This window comes from Nycticebus coucang, chromosome 11 (assembly GCF_027406575.1).
Source record: "Nycticebus coucang isolate mNycCou1 chromosome 11, mNycCou1.pri, whole genome shotgun sequence".
NCBI lineage: Eukaryota > Metazoa > Chordata > Mammalia > Primates > Lorisidae > Nycticebus > Nycticebus coucang.
In genome coordinates, this window is record NC_069790.1 from 52843182 (window position 1) to 52860849 (window position 17668).

A 17668-nucleotide genomic window follows, 5' to 3' on the forward strand; every position below is an offset into this window, starting at 1 on the left:
GTTCTTATTTCTGAGTAATGTCTTGGCTATTCGAGGTTTTTTCTGATTCCATATAAAACGAAGTATTATTTTTTCAAGATCTTTAAAATATGACAATGGAGCTTTAATAGGAATTGCATTAAAATTATATATTGTTTTGGGTAGTATAGACATTTTAACAATGTTGATTCTTCCCAGCCATGAGCGTGGTATGTTTTTTCATTTGTTAACATCTTCAGCTATTTCTTTTCTTAAAGTTTCATAGTTCTCTTTGTAGAGATCTTTCACATCCTTTGTTAGGTATACTCCCAAATATTTCATCTTCTTTGGCACTACTATGAAAGGAATAGAGTTCTTGACTGTTTGTTCGGTTTGGTTATTGTTGGTATATGTAAAGGCTACAGATTTATGGGTGTTGATTTTGTAGCCTGAGACATTGCTGTATTCCTTGATCACTTCTAAAAGTTTTGTAGTAGAATCCCTAGTGTTTTCCAGATATACAATCATATCATCTGCGAAGAGTGAAAGTTTGATGTCTTCTGACCCTATGTGGATACCCTTGATCACCTTTTCTTCCCTAATTGCAATGGCTAAAACTTCCATTACAATGTGAAAGAACAATGGAGACAATGGGTAACCTTGCCTGGTTCCTGATCTAAGTGGAAATGATTTCAATTTAATTCCATTCAATATGATATTGGCTGTGGGTTTGCTGTAGATGGCCTCTATTAGTTTAAGAAATGTCCCTTCTTTACCAATTTTCTTAAGTGTTCTGATCATGAAGGGATGCTGGATATTATCAAAAGCCTTCTCTGCATTAATTGAGAGAATCATATGGTCTTTATTTTTTAGTTTGTTTATGTGCTGAATTACATTTATAGATTTACGTATATTGAACCAGCCTGAGATCCTGGGTTGAAAGTTATTTTGTTTTAGGAGATTAAAAGTCGATGACCATCCTCTTCTAGCTTGAAAGGTTTCAGCAGAGAGATCTACAGTTATTCTAATATTCTTGCCCTTGTAGGTGATGGTTTTCTTTTGTCTGGTTGCTTTCAGAATTTTCTCCTTCATATTAACTTTAGTGAAATTGATTATGTTGTGTCTGGGGGATGTCTTATTTGGGTTGTGTCGTGGTGGAGTTCTGAAACTGTCTGCTATTTGAATTTCAGAATCTCTTGGCATGTCTGGAAAGTTCTCCTTCATAATCTCATGGAGAAGAGACTTTGTGCCTTGTGAAGCCACTTAGTCGCTTTTGGGGATCCCTATAAGATGAATATTGGTTTTCTTTGAATTATCCCAGAGCTCTCTCAGAGAGTGACCTGTTTTTGCCCTCCATTTCTCTTCTTCTTTGAGAGTTTGGGAGCGTTCTAAAGCTTTGTCTTCAATGTCAGAAATTCTTTCTTCTGCTTGCTCCATTCTGTTACTGAGGGATTCTATTGTGTTTCTCAGATCTTTGAGGGCTGCAACTTCTCATCTCAGTCAGTGTGTTAAAATCTTTGGTCATTTGGTCTTTGAATTTGTTGAATTCTTGAGATATCTTTTGGGTTACTGCTTGGAATTCTAATTTGATCTTATTTGCTATCCAGATTCTGAATTTGATTTCTGACATCTCAGCTATTTGTTTGTGCATGGGATCTTGTGCTGTGTCTGCCCCATTGATCCTTGGGGGAGTTGATCTACTCTGATTATTCATATTGCCAGAGTTTTTCTGTTGATTTTGCCTCATGATTGTTTTTTACCATTGCCTCTGGCTTCCTCAGAGTTGGGGAGGTGTCTGTCCAAGATTCGACCTCAGCGGGATCACTCTATTGTTGCTGGATCTTTGTAGGGAGTGACCCTGTCTAGTTCCTCTGGGGATGCCCCAGCCAGGGAGTTCTGGTTGTGGAAGCAGCTCTGGAGTGTCACACACCGGGATCCAGCAACAGGGTGGGGGGTGGTACACACATTTCTGGGAGTGCCTTGTGCCCAGTTACTTTGGCACAGAGATCCCAAGGCTCCAGCAGTCTCTGGCCAGGAAAAGGGCTCCGCGCAGAGGTAGGGAGGGCTTGGAAGGCAGGCAGCTACCAGAGTCCCTGGCCCGGCTATCGGCCAATGTGGAGCCAGGGAGGGTACAGGAGGGAGGACGCAGGGTTGTGCAACTCCTGAGTTTCTGGTCTGGGTGTGCAGAGGCGAGGTCCGGGCGGGCGCTGATTACGGTTACAGCACAGCTCTTACAGAGGTCTGGGCAGGCACCGATCACGGTCATGGCACAACTCTTCCTGAGGTCCTGGCGGTGCAGCTCTTATGGGGCTCTGGGCGGGTGCTGATCGTGGTAGCCACGCAAGTCTTAACAGAGGTCCGGGCATGCGCTGATGGCGGTTGAGGCGCAGCTCTTACCTCATTCTCCATTCTTATATTCTTTATATTTGTCAAGAAAGAAAGCTCGACCATTGTTAATTCAATTTATAATTTTCAACTATGTAGATGCATAGTCTGTGGGCTTCTGCTTGCCCTCTTGTCCTGGGCCTTGCAAAATATTAGGTGTGAACCTATACATGTTGATAAATGTGTCCCAATCACTGAAAATGTTAGGTCTGAAAGGGGAAGAGGGAGGGAAATCTCATGATTCCAGCAGCTTTAAGAATTTGGGCAACTCAGTGTTTTGGAATGTCTGTTTCTTTTTTTTTTGTAGAGACAGAGTCTCACTGTACCGCCCTCAGGTAGAGTGCTGTGGCGTCACCCAGCTCACAGCAACCTCTAACTCCTGGGCTTACGAGATTCTCCTGCCTCAGCCTCCCGAGCAGCTGGGACTACAGGCACGCACCACAACGCCCGGCTATTTTTCTGTTGCAGTTTGGCCGGGGCTGGGTCCGAACCCGCCACCCTCGGCATATGGGGCTGGCGCCCCACTCACTGAGCCACAGGTGCCACCCTGAATGTGTGTTTCTTCATCAGGATAGAACTAGATTCATACAGGCCTGCCTCATTTACAGGGTGATTGGAGAATCAAGTGGGAAAACCGTTATGACAATGTATTCTAAAACGTTTGCTTGTCTATAACTGTAAGGTGCTCTTATGAAGAGGCAAGGAACAAATATCAATATGGAAAAGCTAAACAATTTTCATGATTATAAAATTATCCTATATTACAGTTGAGGAAAATTATGGGTAGCTACCCTGCCCCATCTTGATGGGACAGTTATCAACACCTGTATCTTTTGAGAAGATTTATTTAGATTTCTGAAGTATTACAGATTCACTGGAGGAATTCTCACTTGGAAAATATGAGCTGTTAGAGCAGAATGACTCTGAACCATCAACATTCAAACCAGAATTTCCCCAAGAACAGCAGTAGCAGAAATCAGAGGCTGGAAACAGAGCTGATCTGTTCATAGCTTTCTGAAGCACTTGCTCTCTGAAACTGTGTAACTATGGGGATTCCACAGGGATTAATGAGCCCCCCAAAAGGAAATTGCCTTTGCAGAGGCAAATAAAAAGAGTATAGTATTTTTATTGATGGAAATCTGCCCCCAAAACAAATGCTGTTCCTTAGGATCCTATAGCTAACAAATCTGTCTGGACAAATGGAATGTGAATTCTGGCCAAAAGAATTTTGAGTGTATTTATGGTACTTTTCTGTTTTATATTTTGGTGGTTGAGTCATTTTATTCCCATCCGACATTATTAAATTAGTTGCTTTCTAATTGATTCTTCAAGAGTGATTTTTCCATTTGCATTCAGAAATAAATGTCAACTTGTTCTAAGTGACGGCTCAGTTTTTCCTGGGTCAGTTTGACTCACAAAAGGATGTGGAGAGAGAACAAATTGCTTTTTGAACAGAGGCATAGCTGGCTCTAAGAATTGAGCCTGTCCTTCTTTCCTGTCCCTGATCCAGCAAGAGCCCAGGCAGTATCGCGGACAGAAGTGTCAGGTTAATAGAAAGGACCTCACAGCCCATGACAGTGTGCCTTGTTCAGCTATGGGTAACTGATAAGACCATGGACTTGGGAGCCTAATGGACTCAAGCTTGTGGTCATGGACAAGCTGTGTAATTTCTCTGAGCCTTATTCTGCATATGTATAGGTGGAGATACACATACATATTTGTAAAATATATATGTGAAATACACACACACACAATGTGGAGGCTCTGGCGCTCACTTTGCATGCATAATTATTGGTTTAAAAGGTGATTTCCTTTCCTACAGCAGTGATATTCAAGGCATAGTATGCAAGCTGGCTGGCAGTCTAGTAATGTTGCTATTAAAGCTTGCACCAGCATGCAAATCCATTATGTTGTAATACTATATACATTGTTTAGTTCAGCTGATATTTATTTTTCATGGGAAGATTTCCTTGATGAGGGAAGCAATGTATTGATATACATTTTAGTACAATTTCCATCTGTCACCAGGTAGTGGCACTTGCAGCAGCAGCAGAAGCAGCAGAGTGAGTGGTGAGGGCCCTGGCCTAAGAGTTACCAACCAGCATGTGCATTTAAGTGGACCACCTAACCTCTCTGATTATGCCGCCTTATCTTGAAAAGAAGAATTGATTTGAAGCTTAGAATAAGCTTATATGTACATATAAGCATTCTGAAAAATTTAAAGTGCTTTAAACAAGAAATCAGCCTCTAATTGTTGATGCTACTGTTCTTGGTGAAATTCTGGTTTAAATGGTGATGGTTCAGGGTCACTTTGCTCTAACAGCTTATGTTTTCCAAGTGAGAACTCCAGTGAATCTGTAATTCTCTAGAAGTTTGTTAATTAATTAATTAATTTTTGAGACAGAGTCTCACTATTTCGCGGTGGTTAGAGTGCTGTGGTGTCACAACTCACAGCAACCTCAAACTCTTGGGCTTAAGTGATTCTCTTGCCTCAGCCTCCAAAGTAGCTGGAACTATAGGCACCCACCACAAGGCCCAGCTATTTTTGTTGTTGCTGTTGTTGCAGTTGTCATTGTTGTTTAGCTTGCCCCGGGCCGGGTTGAACCTGCCAGCCTCAGTGCATGTGGCCAGCGCCATAACCACTGAGCTATGGGTGTTGAGACTCTCCAGAAGTTTAAATCAATCTTCTCAAAAGACACAGGTGTTGATAACTGTATAAATCAAGATGGGGCAAGGTAACTACTTATAACTTTCCTATTGTTACGATCATGAAATTTTAGTCTTTTTTATAATTGGATGTTACTTTTTAGTTCTAATTATTAGAAGTCTCAAAAGTCTGATGTAATAGATGAATATTCAGAGGTTCCAATTCTCATTCTTCTTGAGCAAGCTTATTAACTTTTAAAAAAGGGTCTATTTTTATTCAAAAAAAGTTTTATTGGCAAATAAATGTACATATGTATTGTGTCACATATTTTGATGTATGTATACATTGTGAAGTGGCTACATTGAGCTAATTAACATATGTATTGCCTCACAAACATCATTTTTTGTGGTGAGAACACAAAATTTTCTCTCAAATTTTTAAGAATACAAGACGTGGTTGTTGACTATATTCATTGCATTGTACAATCGATCTCTTGCTCCTATCTAACTAAAATTTTGTATTCTTTGACAAACATCTCCCTCACATTCCCACCTACCCCTGGTAATCCCCATTCTATTCTCTTATCCTATGAGTTCAGCATTTTTAGATTTAGAGGTCTTGCAGTATTTGTCTTCCTGTGCCTCACTTGTTTCACTTAGTATGTCCTCCAGGTTCAACCGTGCTGTCACAAACAAAAGGATTTCCTCCTTATAAGCCTGAATAGTGTTACGTCGTGTATGTGAACACATTTTTTCTACTTAACCTTTTTGAATCATAAAGTTTCAGTCTTCAAAATTGGGTTCATACCTCAGTTAATGTCAGATTAACTGATATGATGTTTATGAAATACCATTAATAGACTCTGAAGTATAACTCCAATGTTAGTTTTCTTCAGGAAAGTTCTAGGGAGGACAGGACAGGAGATTGTGATCATGAAAAATACATAGCATGCTTGTCACCAAGCCCTGCTCTTTCCCTCACAGCAGACCTGGCTAACTCCTGGTGGCACCTTGCCCCATCAACTCAGGGCACAGTCTCGTCTCAGAACCTTTCTCTCACAGTTCCCTAGGCAAACCCTACTAGCTGATCAAGGCCCGTATCAGGCGGGAGCATGGTGTTGAGAAAACAGGGACTGAGGCAGAGTAGACCTGAGTTCGGACCCCAGTTTTTCTACTTAACTAGCTATATTATCAAGGGGATTTATCTCATTGGGTTTAAATTTTCTCAGCCATAAAATAGGAACAGTAAAACGAATCTCACTGGGGTGTAATGTGAATTTTATGCAAAAGAATCTATTAGCACCGTGCTCTAGCCAACTTTGCTAACTGGCTTGCAGAGGGAATCAAATGTATGGTAGATGGTAGGCTGCTTTCCTTCTAATTTCATCCATTTCTCAAAAATGTCAAACCTCATTAGATGATATCACTGATTTGATCCTGTCAAGTTAAGGATGACTCAGGGATAAGAATTTTCAGAGTTCAACCCACGGTATTGATGATAAAATTGTGTAAAACCAGAGTGATTCTGCTATGAATCTTAAAAAAAAAGCTAACATTTTTTATTTCATTTATTTATTTTTTAGGGTGAACGCGGGGAATGTGGTAAACCAGGAATAAAAGGTGACAAAGTAAGGAACATGTTTTTAAAATGCTAACAGCTGTGATCCCTTTGGAGCTAAGTTTCCTTAGGGGAAATTCCTGGGCTGAATTATGTTGCTTTCCCTACCAGAGTTGAAGTCAATGATTCAATTTTCACATCTGTTAAACATGAAACAAAGTGATACCCAATTTAGTTAATGGAGCCTCCAAATGTCTTTCTTATGGACCATTAGGACTGTCTTGACACTCTAACCTTTGAGGCCATGCCTACTGAATGTTATGGTGAAAAGAATAATTTAACCAGCAGAATCGTTCCAAGCTTGAGTTGGGTCAGAGTAGAATTGCTTTTCAGATGTAAACACTGAGAACTGACATTTTCCAAAATAGAGTGAAGAACTTCATAAAATAAGTTAGTGAAATAATTATAAACAATGTGGAACAACTAGAAATAGACAGGGATTTGGAATTTTGAAAATGCAGCAAGAGACAATTGGATAGGTATTTACTTTTAGTTAAAAAGTAAATATGAATAAAATATTAGTAATTAAACTGGAAACAATGTTAAATATGTTAAAGAGTTTTTTTAATAGACCAGAAAGATATAGAGAGTACATCTGAAACATTTTATGTTAACAGGTCCTCACAGTACAGAGTAAAAATATTTAATAGTTTTCATTACAGTTAAGAACTATTCACAGCATGTCACGAAGATACTAAACTCTTTGAATAGCTATATTATAATTATGGAAGGGAATCAAGGAGAGAAAATAAGGCAGAAGGTTAAAAGAAGAGGGTAAGATAAGGACATTGTCCTATGGAAGTAAACACTGTAAATAGCGTGAGACTTTCTGAAAGCTTTTAAACTGTAGAGTTTTAAAGGTCAGTAGAATCTGCAAAATGTAGGCTTATTTCTGGGCAAAACAAAAGGAGTGACGATGAATAGATATATTCCTGGAGGAGAATTGAAAGTGGGAAATGACATGAGTACTTGGAAATATAGAAGAGACACACCTGGAGTAGAATAGAAATGAAAGTCAAATGATACCTTGGAAAACTATACGAAATAAAAATCGTTGACAACATCATATTTCATTGACTAAAATGCCAGGGGTTGTTAAATGTCCCACTATTTTCTGTGCCAAAAAGGAAAAAAAAAGGAAAACACATTGCTAATTATAAGATGCAATTGATTGTAAGACATACCCTAACTTCACAGATGTAAAAATGTGAAAAAAAAAAATGTGTCTTATAGTCAATGAGATACAGTGTTCTTGACAAAAAGAGGTCAAGCAAGTTTATAAAAAAACCATCTGGGCAACATGAAGAAAGAGAAAATATAGATGGCTAATCAATGAGAAAAATATTCAAACACACTAGCAGTCAGATATGTGAAATTATATTGTTATTTGCTATATCAAATTAGCAAACAAACACTGAAGTACCATGTACTAGTCATGTAGATGAGGATTCCGTAGGATGAAGTTATACTCCCTGGTACTCAGGTTGTGGGAATGGATGCTACTTTCTGTAGGAAGTTTCTCTCTCTCTTTCCATGTTATGGGATGAGAGAAAAGGGAGAATCAGAGAGAGCCTTAAATGGCCTTGCAATCTCTGCTTCAGCTAGCCTTTTCTAGGAAGCTATCTTTAGGAATGAATCAGAAGTTGGGCAAAGATTTATGCACAAAGACATTCATTATAATGTCACTTAAAATAGCAATCATCAAAAACACTCAGAGGTCAAAACTAGGGAAATGAGTAAATAAATTATGATAGGAACCTATTCTTGAATATTACTGTTTACTATGAGTTTTTAATGATGTGGCAAAATATTTTTGACACAATGTGAGGCCAAATAGGTAGGAAACAAAATTGATAAAAACACTGATAATGAAAAATCAGTTGGAAATAAAATGGATGAAATATGACTAAAATGTTATAGCATTTGCCACTATACGATTTTAAAAAAACTTCTTTTACATTTTCCCATAATTATCAGAGTGTGTTTATTATTAACAGGTAATACTTTGATAAGCCAAACAAGTGAAAACTTGAGGAAAGAGAAATTAGACTGCATTCTATTCTTATAAAAATAAATATTAAAGGTTGTAGAACATATTGAAATATTTTCCATTAGGAGAGTCTAGAGAATAACCAGTGTTTTGCCAAGTTCCATGTCTTGAAGATAGACAAAAAAGTGATCTAGACATTGCGGAAATGCACTAAATATTAATTTAGTGGACATCACTCACTTGAATGAAACATATTCCACCACGTTATTGCCTTTAGGGAATCTTCTGAAGAATTCTTTAACCAAAATATCAGTAGATAGGTCAGAAACTTACATATAAAATTATATTTTTCATAGAGTTTGTTTACTAAAGAGAAGCGTGACTCCCTCAGTTGGCTTGTTAATTAAAATAATTTCAATTTGTTGGCTTTGATGTTAAGATAACCAGGGAAGATTAGTCATTACTTAGGACACATTCCCTTCCCTCCCACCTAAAATCTCTTCACTGTGAAGATGGATGTTTACGGAGACTTACTATTGATTTTATTCCACAGGGATCCCCAGGGCCACATGGACCAAAAGGCCCCAGAGGACTTCAGGTAAGGAGGTTAAAACCAAATCTATGTCTGCATTGGAATCACCTAGTGAGCTTTAAAACCCCCTTAACCAATTAAATCCAGATGTTTGGGGATTGGAGCCAGGCATTAATATTTTTAAAGATCCAGATGATACTAGTGTGCAACAAACTTTGGAAACCATTTCCCTAGTGTTTGATTAACTAATTCAGGCTTCCTAAAGATAGGTACCAACAGGCAAGGGTTCTTAGTGAGTAGCTAAGGGGATGAAGTTTAAAAATTAGAGTCTTAGTAGGTGAAAAAAGTCAAAGTAGTTAAAAGTAGGATGTCATTATTTTTGCATTGCTACTATAATATATCATAGTTGGAAAAGCTATGCGTTTTATCTAAACACAGTATTTGTATTGTTCCATCATTACAAGTAGTTGATGCTGTATCCCATGGACTGATTTTCTAAGGCATTTCTTTAAGTTAGATATTCTATGGATTTCAGAAAATAACTTGAATTATTTTTTTTCAGTGTAGGGACCTTTCTCTTCTGAAGTTATATTGGGGGAATATGTGAAGAGTTAATTTCAATATTTCAAAAAGTCTATTGAAAATTATGCTTTTACCCAGGATTTCCTAGACAACATCTAGTTAACCATTAACTTTTCCCCCTTCATCTGAAATTGTGAGAGGAGCTCTCTGGTTATCAAAGGGTCATTGGAAGCTCCAACTTTCAGATATTAAAAAAAAAGTTTAAACTTTTTTTTAAAAAGGGTGGTGCCTATGGCTCAAAGGAGTAGGGCGCAGGCCCCATATGCCAAAGGTGGTGGGTTCAAACCCAGCCCTGGCCAAAAACTGCAAAAAAAAAAAAAAAAAAGAAAAAAAAGTTTAAATGGTAAAATATTTCAAGAAAGGGTTCCATCATAGGCACTAGGTTGGAAACATAGTTTTAGAAAACATCTCATTAATAAAGCATTTGCTTCAGCCTGAGTGCTGTTTTAGAAGCGATTTATTTGACTTAAGGAATTTTATCTTATCCTCTTTCTCAATTGAACATAATCTCAGTTTAGCTCTGACTTCCAACTCCAGGATCTCTAGGGCTCTAAAAAAAAAAAAGATTTATTTTTGGTTGGCCATTTGTATACAGAACTAATTCTTGGTTTTTCATCTTGGAGTAGGGCATCAGTGGACCTCCAGGGGATCCAGGCCCTAGGGGATTTCCAGGCAATAAGGTAATCTTACCCTTTGGTTAAAACAAGCAAAGGGTCTTTCTCTAGTGCTCTATGTAATGCATATTTTATTAGTTAGAAGTCAGTGAACTCTTTGAAGGAATACCTTTGGAAATGCATAATAACCTGCAGAGGTACACACAGAATCAAGTAGATACAGGAAGTCTGTGGCATAGCTTTATCGCTTATTATCATATTATTCAAAGGTGGCATTATTAAATGTAAGCCATTATCTGGAATCTTTGCTGTACTTCCTTCTTACTCCTGATGGTTAGTCGTTTTATGGCTTACTAGAAACTGAGCATTGACAAGTAACACAGTTCATGTCACTTTGCTTTCCACATGTAATGCCAATTCGATATGCAGTTTACAGGGGAAGGGAATCTCCAACTGTTATACCAGCAGAAATCAAGTCTTTTTTTACTACAAGTAATTCTCCACTATCAGTAGCATGCTTATAGGATCCTTTCACAGATAACCAGCCAAGATAGGTAGGGGTTGAATAGGAGCTAAATAATAAAATCAAAACATACTAATAAGAGGGATCTTTGAAGGACCTGGTTATAAGGTTCCTTTTTCCAATGAGAGTGCCCATTAGCTTGCTAAAAGTAAGCTTTCTAGTTCCTTTTCAGTCTTCTCAATGCTTAGTAAATTTCATGGATAGATAAATATCCAATAAACGGTGTTGAGCTAGTGGCTGTTGTTTGTGGAATTTGTGGCAGTGACTATAGGAGATGCTATCCTCACCTGACCTAGATAAAGTCAATTTTCTAAAGGTGATGTTAAACTGAAATTGTAGGGAGTACTTGAGGAAGACGAAAGGGAGTGACAAGTACAGTATTTTTAATGAGATAATGACAACAGTGTGATTTACTGGGCCACTTTGACAGGGCAAATTAAAATAGAATGGGCTTCTCAGTGGGAGTGTGCTTAAGGTTCATGGGGGAAACTGTCTTTTCCAGTCTTCACCTGTGATTAAGTCTCTCTGGGGGAAAGAGATGGCCTTGTTGAATACTGAGTAAAAGTTTTCATAAAATTGTGTTGGCTATATGTAAAATCCTGCAGCAAGAAAAATAATATATTTTGACAATCCACACATATTTCTAGAACTCTTTGGTTATCTAACATACTATTTCACATGTTTGTGAAAAAGAGGGTTATGGTCAAACATCAGAGCTGGGGTTTGGTGGTAAGGGATAGGTCTATGAAAAGGTGCCATCATCGTTCTTCATGATGCTATCCAATAGGCTTACAACTTGGGTTTTTTAAAATAAAATTTTAAACAACATTTAGCTTTTAATTCAAAAAAATGCATTAATTTTTAATAGATCATGAAGGGTTTTTTGGGGGGGTTATAATTTTTCTGACATAGTACCACTTTGTGGTTGATTTCCACAGCATAATCTTAAAAGGAGTCATTTTCCTAAAAGTACATGAGGATTTCATCAATTTCCCAAGAGCCTCTCTTTTAAAGTTTTTTTAATTAAAAAATTATAATTTTATGAAATATACACCACATAAAATTATCTCTTAAGTTTCAATTACAAAGCTCATTGTCAAGTGATTGTCCAAAGTTCACTGCCAATTGAAAAATGTCAATTTCTAGAGAATGTTGGGAATTGTTGGGAAGCTCTGGAGTAGGGGTGAGCTTCCCATTCTCCCTAGGTGTATTTCTGGTTTAATGTTAATATTCAGTAATCTCTTGACTTTTACTTTGAGTCTATTACTAACTACTAGGTAATTTCTAATACTGTTTGGATCTGTTAGAGAACCATGTTCCATTAAGCATTAGCCAAATTTTTCCCATTTTACATATTTATTGGTATACATAGGTTACTATAAAGGTTTTACAACAGACTCTGTTATGGTATTTTTTTTGTTTTTCCACTTTCATTTTTTTAATTACATTATTTATTTATTTTTGTCTTTTTTTTATTGTTGGGGATTCATTGAGGGTACAATGAGTCAGGTTACACTGATTGCAATTGTTAGGTAAAATCCCTCTTGCAATCAGGTCTTGCCTCCATAAAGTGTGACACACACCAAGGCCCCACCCCCCTCCCTCCGTCCCTCTTTCTGCTTCCCCCCCATAAACTTAATTGTCATTCATTGTCCTCATATCAAAATTGAGTACATAGGATTCATGCTTCTCCATTCTTGTGATGCTTTACTAAGAATAATGTCTTCCACTTCCATCCAGGTTAATACGAAGGATGTAAAGTCTCCATTTTTTTAATGGCTGAATAGTATTCCATGGTATACATATACCACAGCTTGTTAATCCATTCCTGGGTTGGTGGGCATTTAGGCTGTTTCCACATTTTGGCGATTGTAAATTGAGCTGCAATAAACAGTCTAGTACAAGTGTCCTTACGATAAAAGGATTTTTTTCCTTCTGGGTAGATGCCCAGTGATGGGATTGCAGGATCAAATGGGAGGTCTAGCTTGAGTGCTTTGAGGTTTCTCCATACTTCCTTCCAGAAAGGTCGTACTAGTTTGCAGTCCCACCAGCAGTGTAAAAGTGTTCCCTTCTCTCCACATCCACGCCAGCATCTGCAGTTTTGAGATTTTGTGATGTGGGCCATTCTCACTGGGGTTAGATGATATCTCAGGGTTGTTTTGATTTGCATTTCTCTAATATATAGAGATGATGAACATTTTTTCATGTGTTTGTTAGCCATTTGTCTGTCATCTTTAGAGAAGGTTCTATTCATGTCTCTTGCCCATTGATATATGGGATTGTTGGCTTTTCTCATGTGGATTAATTTGAGTTCTCTATAGATCTTAGTTATCAAGCTTTTGTCTGATTGAAAATATGCAAATATCCTTTCCCATTGTGTAGTTTGTCTCTTTGCTTTGGTTATTGTCTCCTTAACTGTACAGAAGCTTTTCAGTTTAATGAAGTCCCATTTGTTTATTTCTGTTGTTGTTGCAATTGCCAGGCAGTCTTCTTCATGAAGTCTTTCCCCAGGCCAATATCTTCCAGTGTTTTTCCTATGGTTTCTTTGAGGATTTTTATTGTTTCATGCCTTAAATTTAAGTCCTTTATCCATCTTGAATCAATTTTTGTGAGTGGGGAAAGGTGTGGGTCCAGTTTCAGTCTTTTACATGTAGGCATCCAGTTCTCCCAACACCATTTATTGAATAGGGAGTCTTTCCCCCAAGGTATGTTCTTGTTTGGTTTATCGCAGATTAGGTGGTTGTAAGATGTTAGTTTCATTTCTTGGTTTTCAATTCTATTCCAAATGTCTATGTCTCTGTTTTTGTGCCAGTACCATGCTGTCTTGAGCACTATGGCTTTGTAGTACAGACTAAAATCTGGTATGCTGATGCCCCCAGCTTTATTTTTGTTACAGAGAACTGCCTTAGCTATACAGGGTTTTTTCAGGTTCCATACAAAACGCAGAATCATTTTTTCCAAATCTTGAAAGTACGATGTTGGTATTTTGATAGGAATGGCATTGAATAGGTAGATTGCTTTGGGAAGTATGGACATTTTAACAATGTTGATTCTTCCCATCCATGAGCATGGTATGTTCTTCCATTTGTTAATATCCTCTGCTATTTCCTTTCTGAGGATTTCATAGTTTTCTTTATAGAGGTCCTTCATCTCCTTCGTTGGGTATATTCCTAGGTATTTCACTTTCTTTGAGACTATGGTGAAGGGAGTTGTGTCCTTAATTACCTTCTCATCTTTACTGTTATTGGTGTACACAAAGGCTACTGACTTGTGGACATTGATTTTATATACTGAAACATTACTGTATTTTTTGATGACCTCTAGGAGTCTTGTGGTTGAGTCTTTGGGGTTCTCTAAGTATAAGATCATGTCGTCAGCAAAGAGGGAGAGTTTGACCTCCTCTGCTCCCATTTGGATTCCCTTTATTTCCTTGTCTTGCCTAATTGTATTGGCTAGAACTTCCAGGACTCCGTTGAATAGTAAAGGTGACAGAGGACAACCTTGTCTGGTTCCAGTTCTAAGAGGAAAAGCTTTCAGTTTTGCTCCATTCAGTAAAATATTGGCTGTGGGTTTGTCATAGATAGCTTCAATCAGTTTTAGAAATGTGCCACCTATGCCTATACTCTTCAGTGTTCTAATTAGAAAGGGATGCTGGATTTTATCAAATGCTTTTTCTGCATCTATTGAGAGGATCATGTGATCTTTATTTTTGCCTCTGTTAATATGGTGGATAACGTTTATAGACTTGCGTATGTTAAACCAGCCTTGCATCCCTGGGATGAAGCCTACTTGATCATGATGAATGACTTTTTTGATGATAAGCTGTAATCTATTGGCTAGGATTTTGTTGAGAATTTTTGCATCTATATTCATGAGTGAGATTGGTCTGAAATTCTCCTTTTTGTTTGGGTCTTTTCCTGGTTTTGGTATCAGGGTGATGTTTGCTTCATAGAATGTGTTGGGGAAGATTCCTTCTTCCTCAAATTTTTGGAAAAATTTCTGCAGTACAGGAATAAGCTCTTCCTTGAAAGTTTGATAGAATTCTGGAGCGAAGTCATCTGGACCAGGGCATTTTTTTGGTTGGGAGATTTTTTATTGTTTCTTTGATCTCAGTGTTTGAAATTGGTCTGTTCAGGAGCTCTATTTCTTCCTGGCTGAGTCTAGGGAGAGGGTATGATTCCAAATATTGATCCATTTCCTTCACATTGTCAAATTTCTGGGCATAGGGTTTCTGGTAGTATTCAGAGATGATCTCTTGTATCTCTGTGGGATCAGTTGTTATTTCCCCTTTATCATTTCTGATTCAGGTTACTAGAGATTGTACTTTTCTATTCCTCGTTAGTCTGGCCAATGGTTTATCTATTTTATTTATTTTTTCAAAAAACCAACTCCTTGTTTCATTGATTTTCTGAATGATTCTTTTGTTTTCAATTTCATTGATCTCTGATTTGATTTTGGGTATTTCTTTTCTTCTACTGAGTTTAGGCTTAGATTATTCTTCTTTTTCCAATTCCATAAGATCTCCTGTGAGATTGTTGATGTGCTCTCTTTCTGTTTTTCGAATGTAGGCATCTAAAGTGATGAATTTTCCTCTCAAAACTGCTTTTGCAGTATCCCACAGGTTTTGGTAGCTTGTGTCTTCATTGTTGTTATGCTCAAGGAAGTTAATGATTTCCTGTTTTATTTCTTCCTGCACCCATCTGTTATTCAACAGAAGATTGTTTAATTTCCATGCCTTTGGGTGGGGTCGAGCATTTTTGTTAGAGTTGAGTTCCACCTTTAGTGCCTCATGGTCTGAGAAGATACAAGGTAAAATTTCAGTTCTTTTGATTCTGTTGATATTTGTTTTGTGTCCCAGGATATGATCAATTTTGGAGAATGTTCCATGGGGTGATGAGAAGAATGTATATTCTTTATCTTTGGGATGGAGTGTTCTATATGCGTCTATCAAGCACAGTTGTTCTAGGGTCTCATTTAAATCTCTTATATCTTTGTTTAACTTCTGTTTAGAGGATCTGTCCAGCTCTGTAAGAGGAGTTTTAAAGTCCCCTGTCATTATGGTATTATCAGATATCATATTGCTCAGACTGAGTAAGGTCTGTTTCAAGAATCTGGGAGCATTTAAATTGGGCGCATAAATATTTAGAGTTGAAATGTCTTCTGGTTGTATTTTTCCCTTGACCAATATAAAGTGACCATCTTTGTCTTTTTTGACTTTAGTTGCTTTAAATCCACATGTATCTGAAAATAAGATCACAATTCCTCTTTTCTTCTGAATTCCATTTGCCTGAAAAATTGTCTTCCAACCCTTGACTCGGAGCTTTAATTTGTCTTTTGAAGCCAGGTGTGTTTCTTGCAGACAGCAAATGGATGGCTTGTGTTTTTTAATCCAGTCAGCCAATCTATGTCTCTTCAGTGGGGAATTCAAGCCATTAACATTTATTGAGATAATTGATAAGTGTGGCAGTATTCTATTCGTCTTATTTTGTGAGATTCCATTGCTTAGTTTTCTTTTGCATCAGTGTGGAGGTTAGGTTCTGTCATTTAATTTCTGAGTTCTTACTCTGCTGGTGATCCATTGTGGTGGTCAGTGTGCAGAACAGGTTGAAGTATTTCCTCTAGAGCTGGTCTTGTTGTGGCGAATTTCCTCAATGTTTGTATATCCGTAAATGATTTGATTTCTCCATCAATTTTGAAGCTTAGCTTAGCAGGGTGCAGAATTCTGGGCTGGAAATTGTTCTGTTTAAGTAGATTAAAAGTAGATGACCATTGTCTTCTTGCTTGGAAAGTTTCATTAGAGAAGTCTGTGGTCACTCTGATGGATTTACCCCTGTAGGTCAACTGGCGCTTACTCCTGGCAGCTTGCAGAATCTTTTCTTTTGTCTTGACTTTGGACAGGTTCATCACAATGTGTCTTGGAGAAGCCCTGTTAGAGTTGAGGCGACCTGGGGTCCGATATCCCTCTGAAAGCAGTGTGTCAGAGTCTTTGCTAACCTGATATTTGGGAAATTTTCTTTTATAATATTCTCTAGTATGGCTTCCATTCGTCTGGGGCATTCTTCTTCCCCTTCTGGAATTCCTATAACTCGTATGTTGGAACACTTCATAAAGTCCCATAATTGTGATAGTGAACATTCTACTTTCTCTCTCTTCTTTTCTGCCTCTTTTACTATCTGAGTTATCTCAAGAACTTTGTCTTTTACCTCTGAAATTCTTTCTTCTGCATGGTCTAACCTGTTGCTGATACTTTCCATTGTATCTTTAATTTCCCTAATTACTGTTTTAGTTCCTTCAGCTCTGCTATATCCTTTTTATATTCTTCATATCGTTCATCTCTTATTTGATTCTGTTTTTGGATTTCCTTTTGGTTATTTTCCACTTTATTAGCAGTTTCCTTCATTGTTTCCATCATTTCTTTCATTGTTTTCAACCTGTGTATTCTAAATTCCCTTTCTGTCATTCCTAACATTTCTTTTTAGGTGGCATCATCTGCAGTAGCTACCTCATGGTCCCTTGGCGGGGTTGTTCTGGACTGGTTCTTCATGTTGCCTGGAGTTTTCTGCTGATTCTTCCTCATGAGTGATTTCTTTTATCTGTTTCCTTGCCCTAATTTTCCTTTCACTTCCTCTTGCTCTTTAAGTTCTCGTGCCTGTGGACTAAGGGTTACAGAACCAGAAAGGTGAGAAGGTTGCAGAGCAAAAAAGGGATGAAAGAAAGGAGGACCGAGTGATAAGAAAAAAAAAAGAAAAATAGAGAAAGGAGAGGGAGTGGGTAAAAGGAATATTGACCAAAAGAAGAGAGGCACAGAAAGAGCGAGACA

The 17668-nt window shown here is 37.7% G+C and overlaps 1 protein-coding gene across 1 annotated transcript in view; it reads left to right on the forward strand.

The window, feature by feature from the left end:
* Window positions 1–17668, forward strand: part of COL28A1 (collagen type XXVIII alpha 1 chain) — a 209926-nt gene that overhangs the window by 36011 nt on the left and 156247 nt on the right. The window contains exons 9-11 of the mRNA XM_053553638.1: window positions 6573–6617; window positions 9151–9195; window positions 10338–10391. Coding sequence (XP_053409613.1) covers window positions 6573–6617; window positions 9151–9195; window positions 10338–10391 — 144 coding nt within the window. The remainder of the gene's footprint in view (window positions 1–6572; window positions 6618–9150; window positions 9196–10337; window positions 10392–17668) is intronic.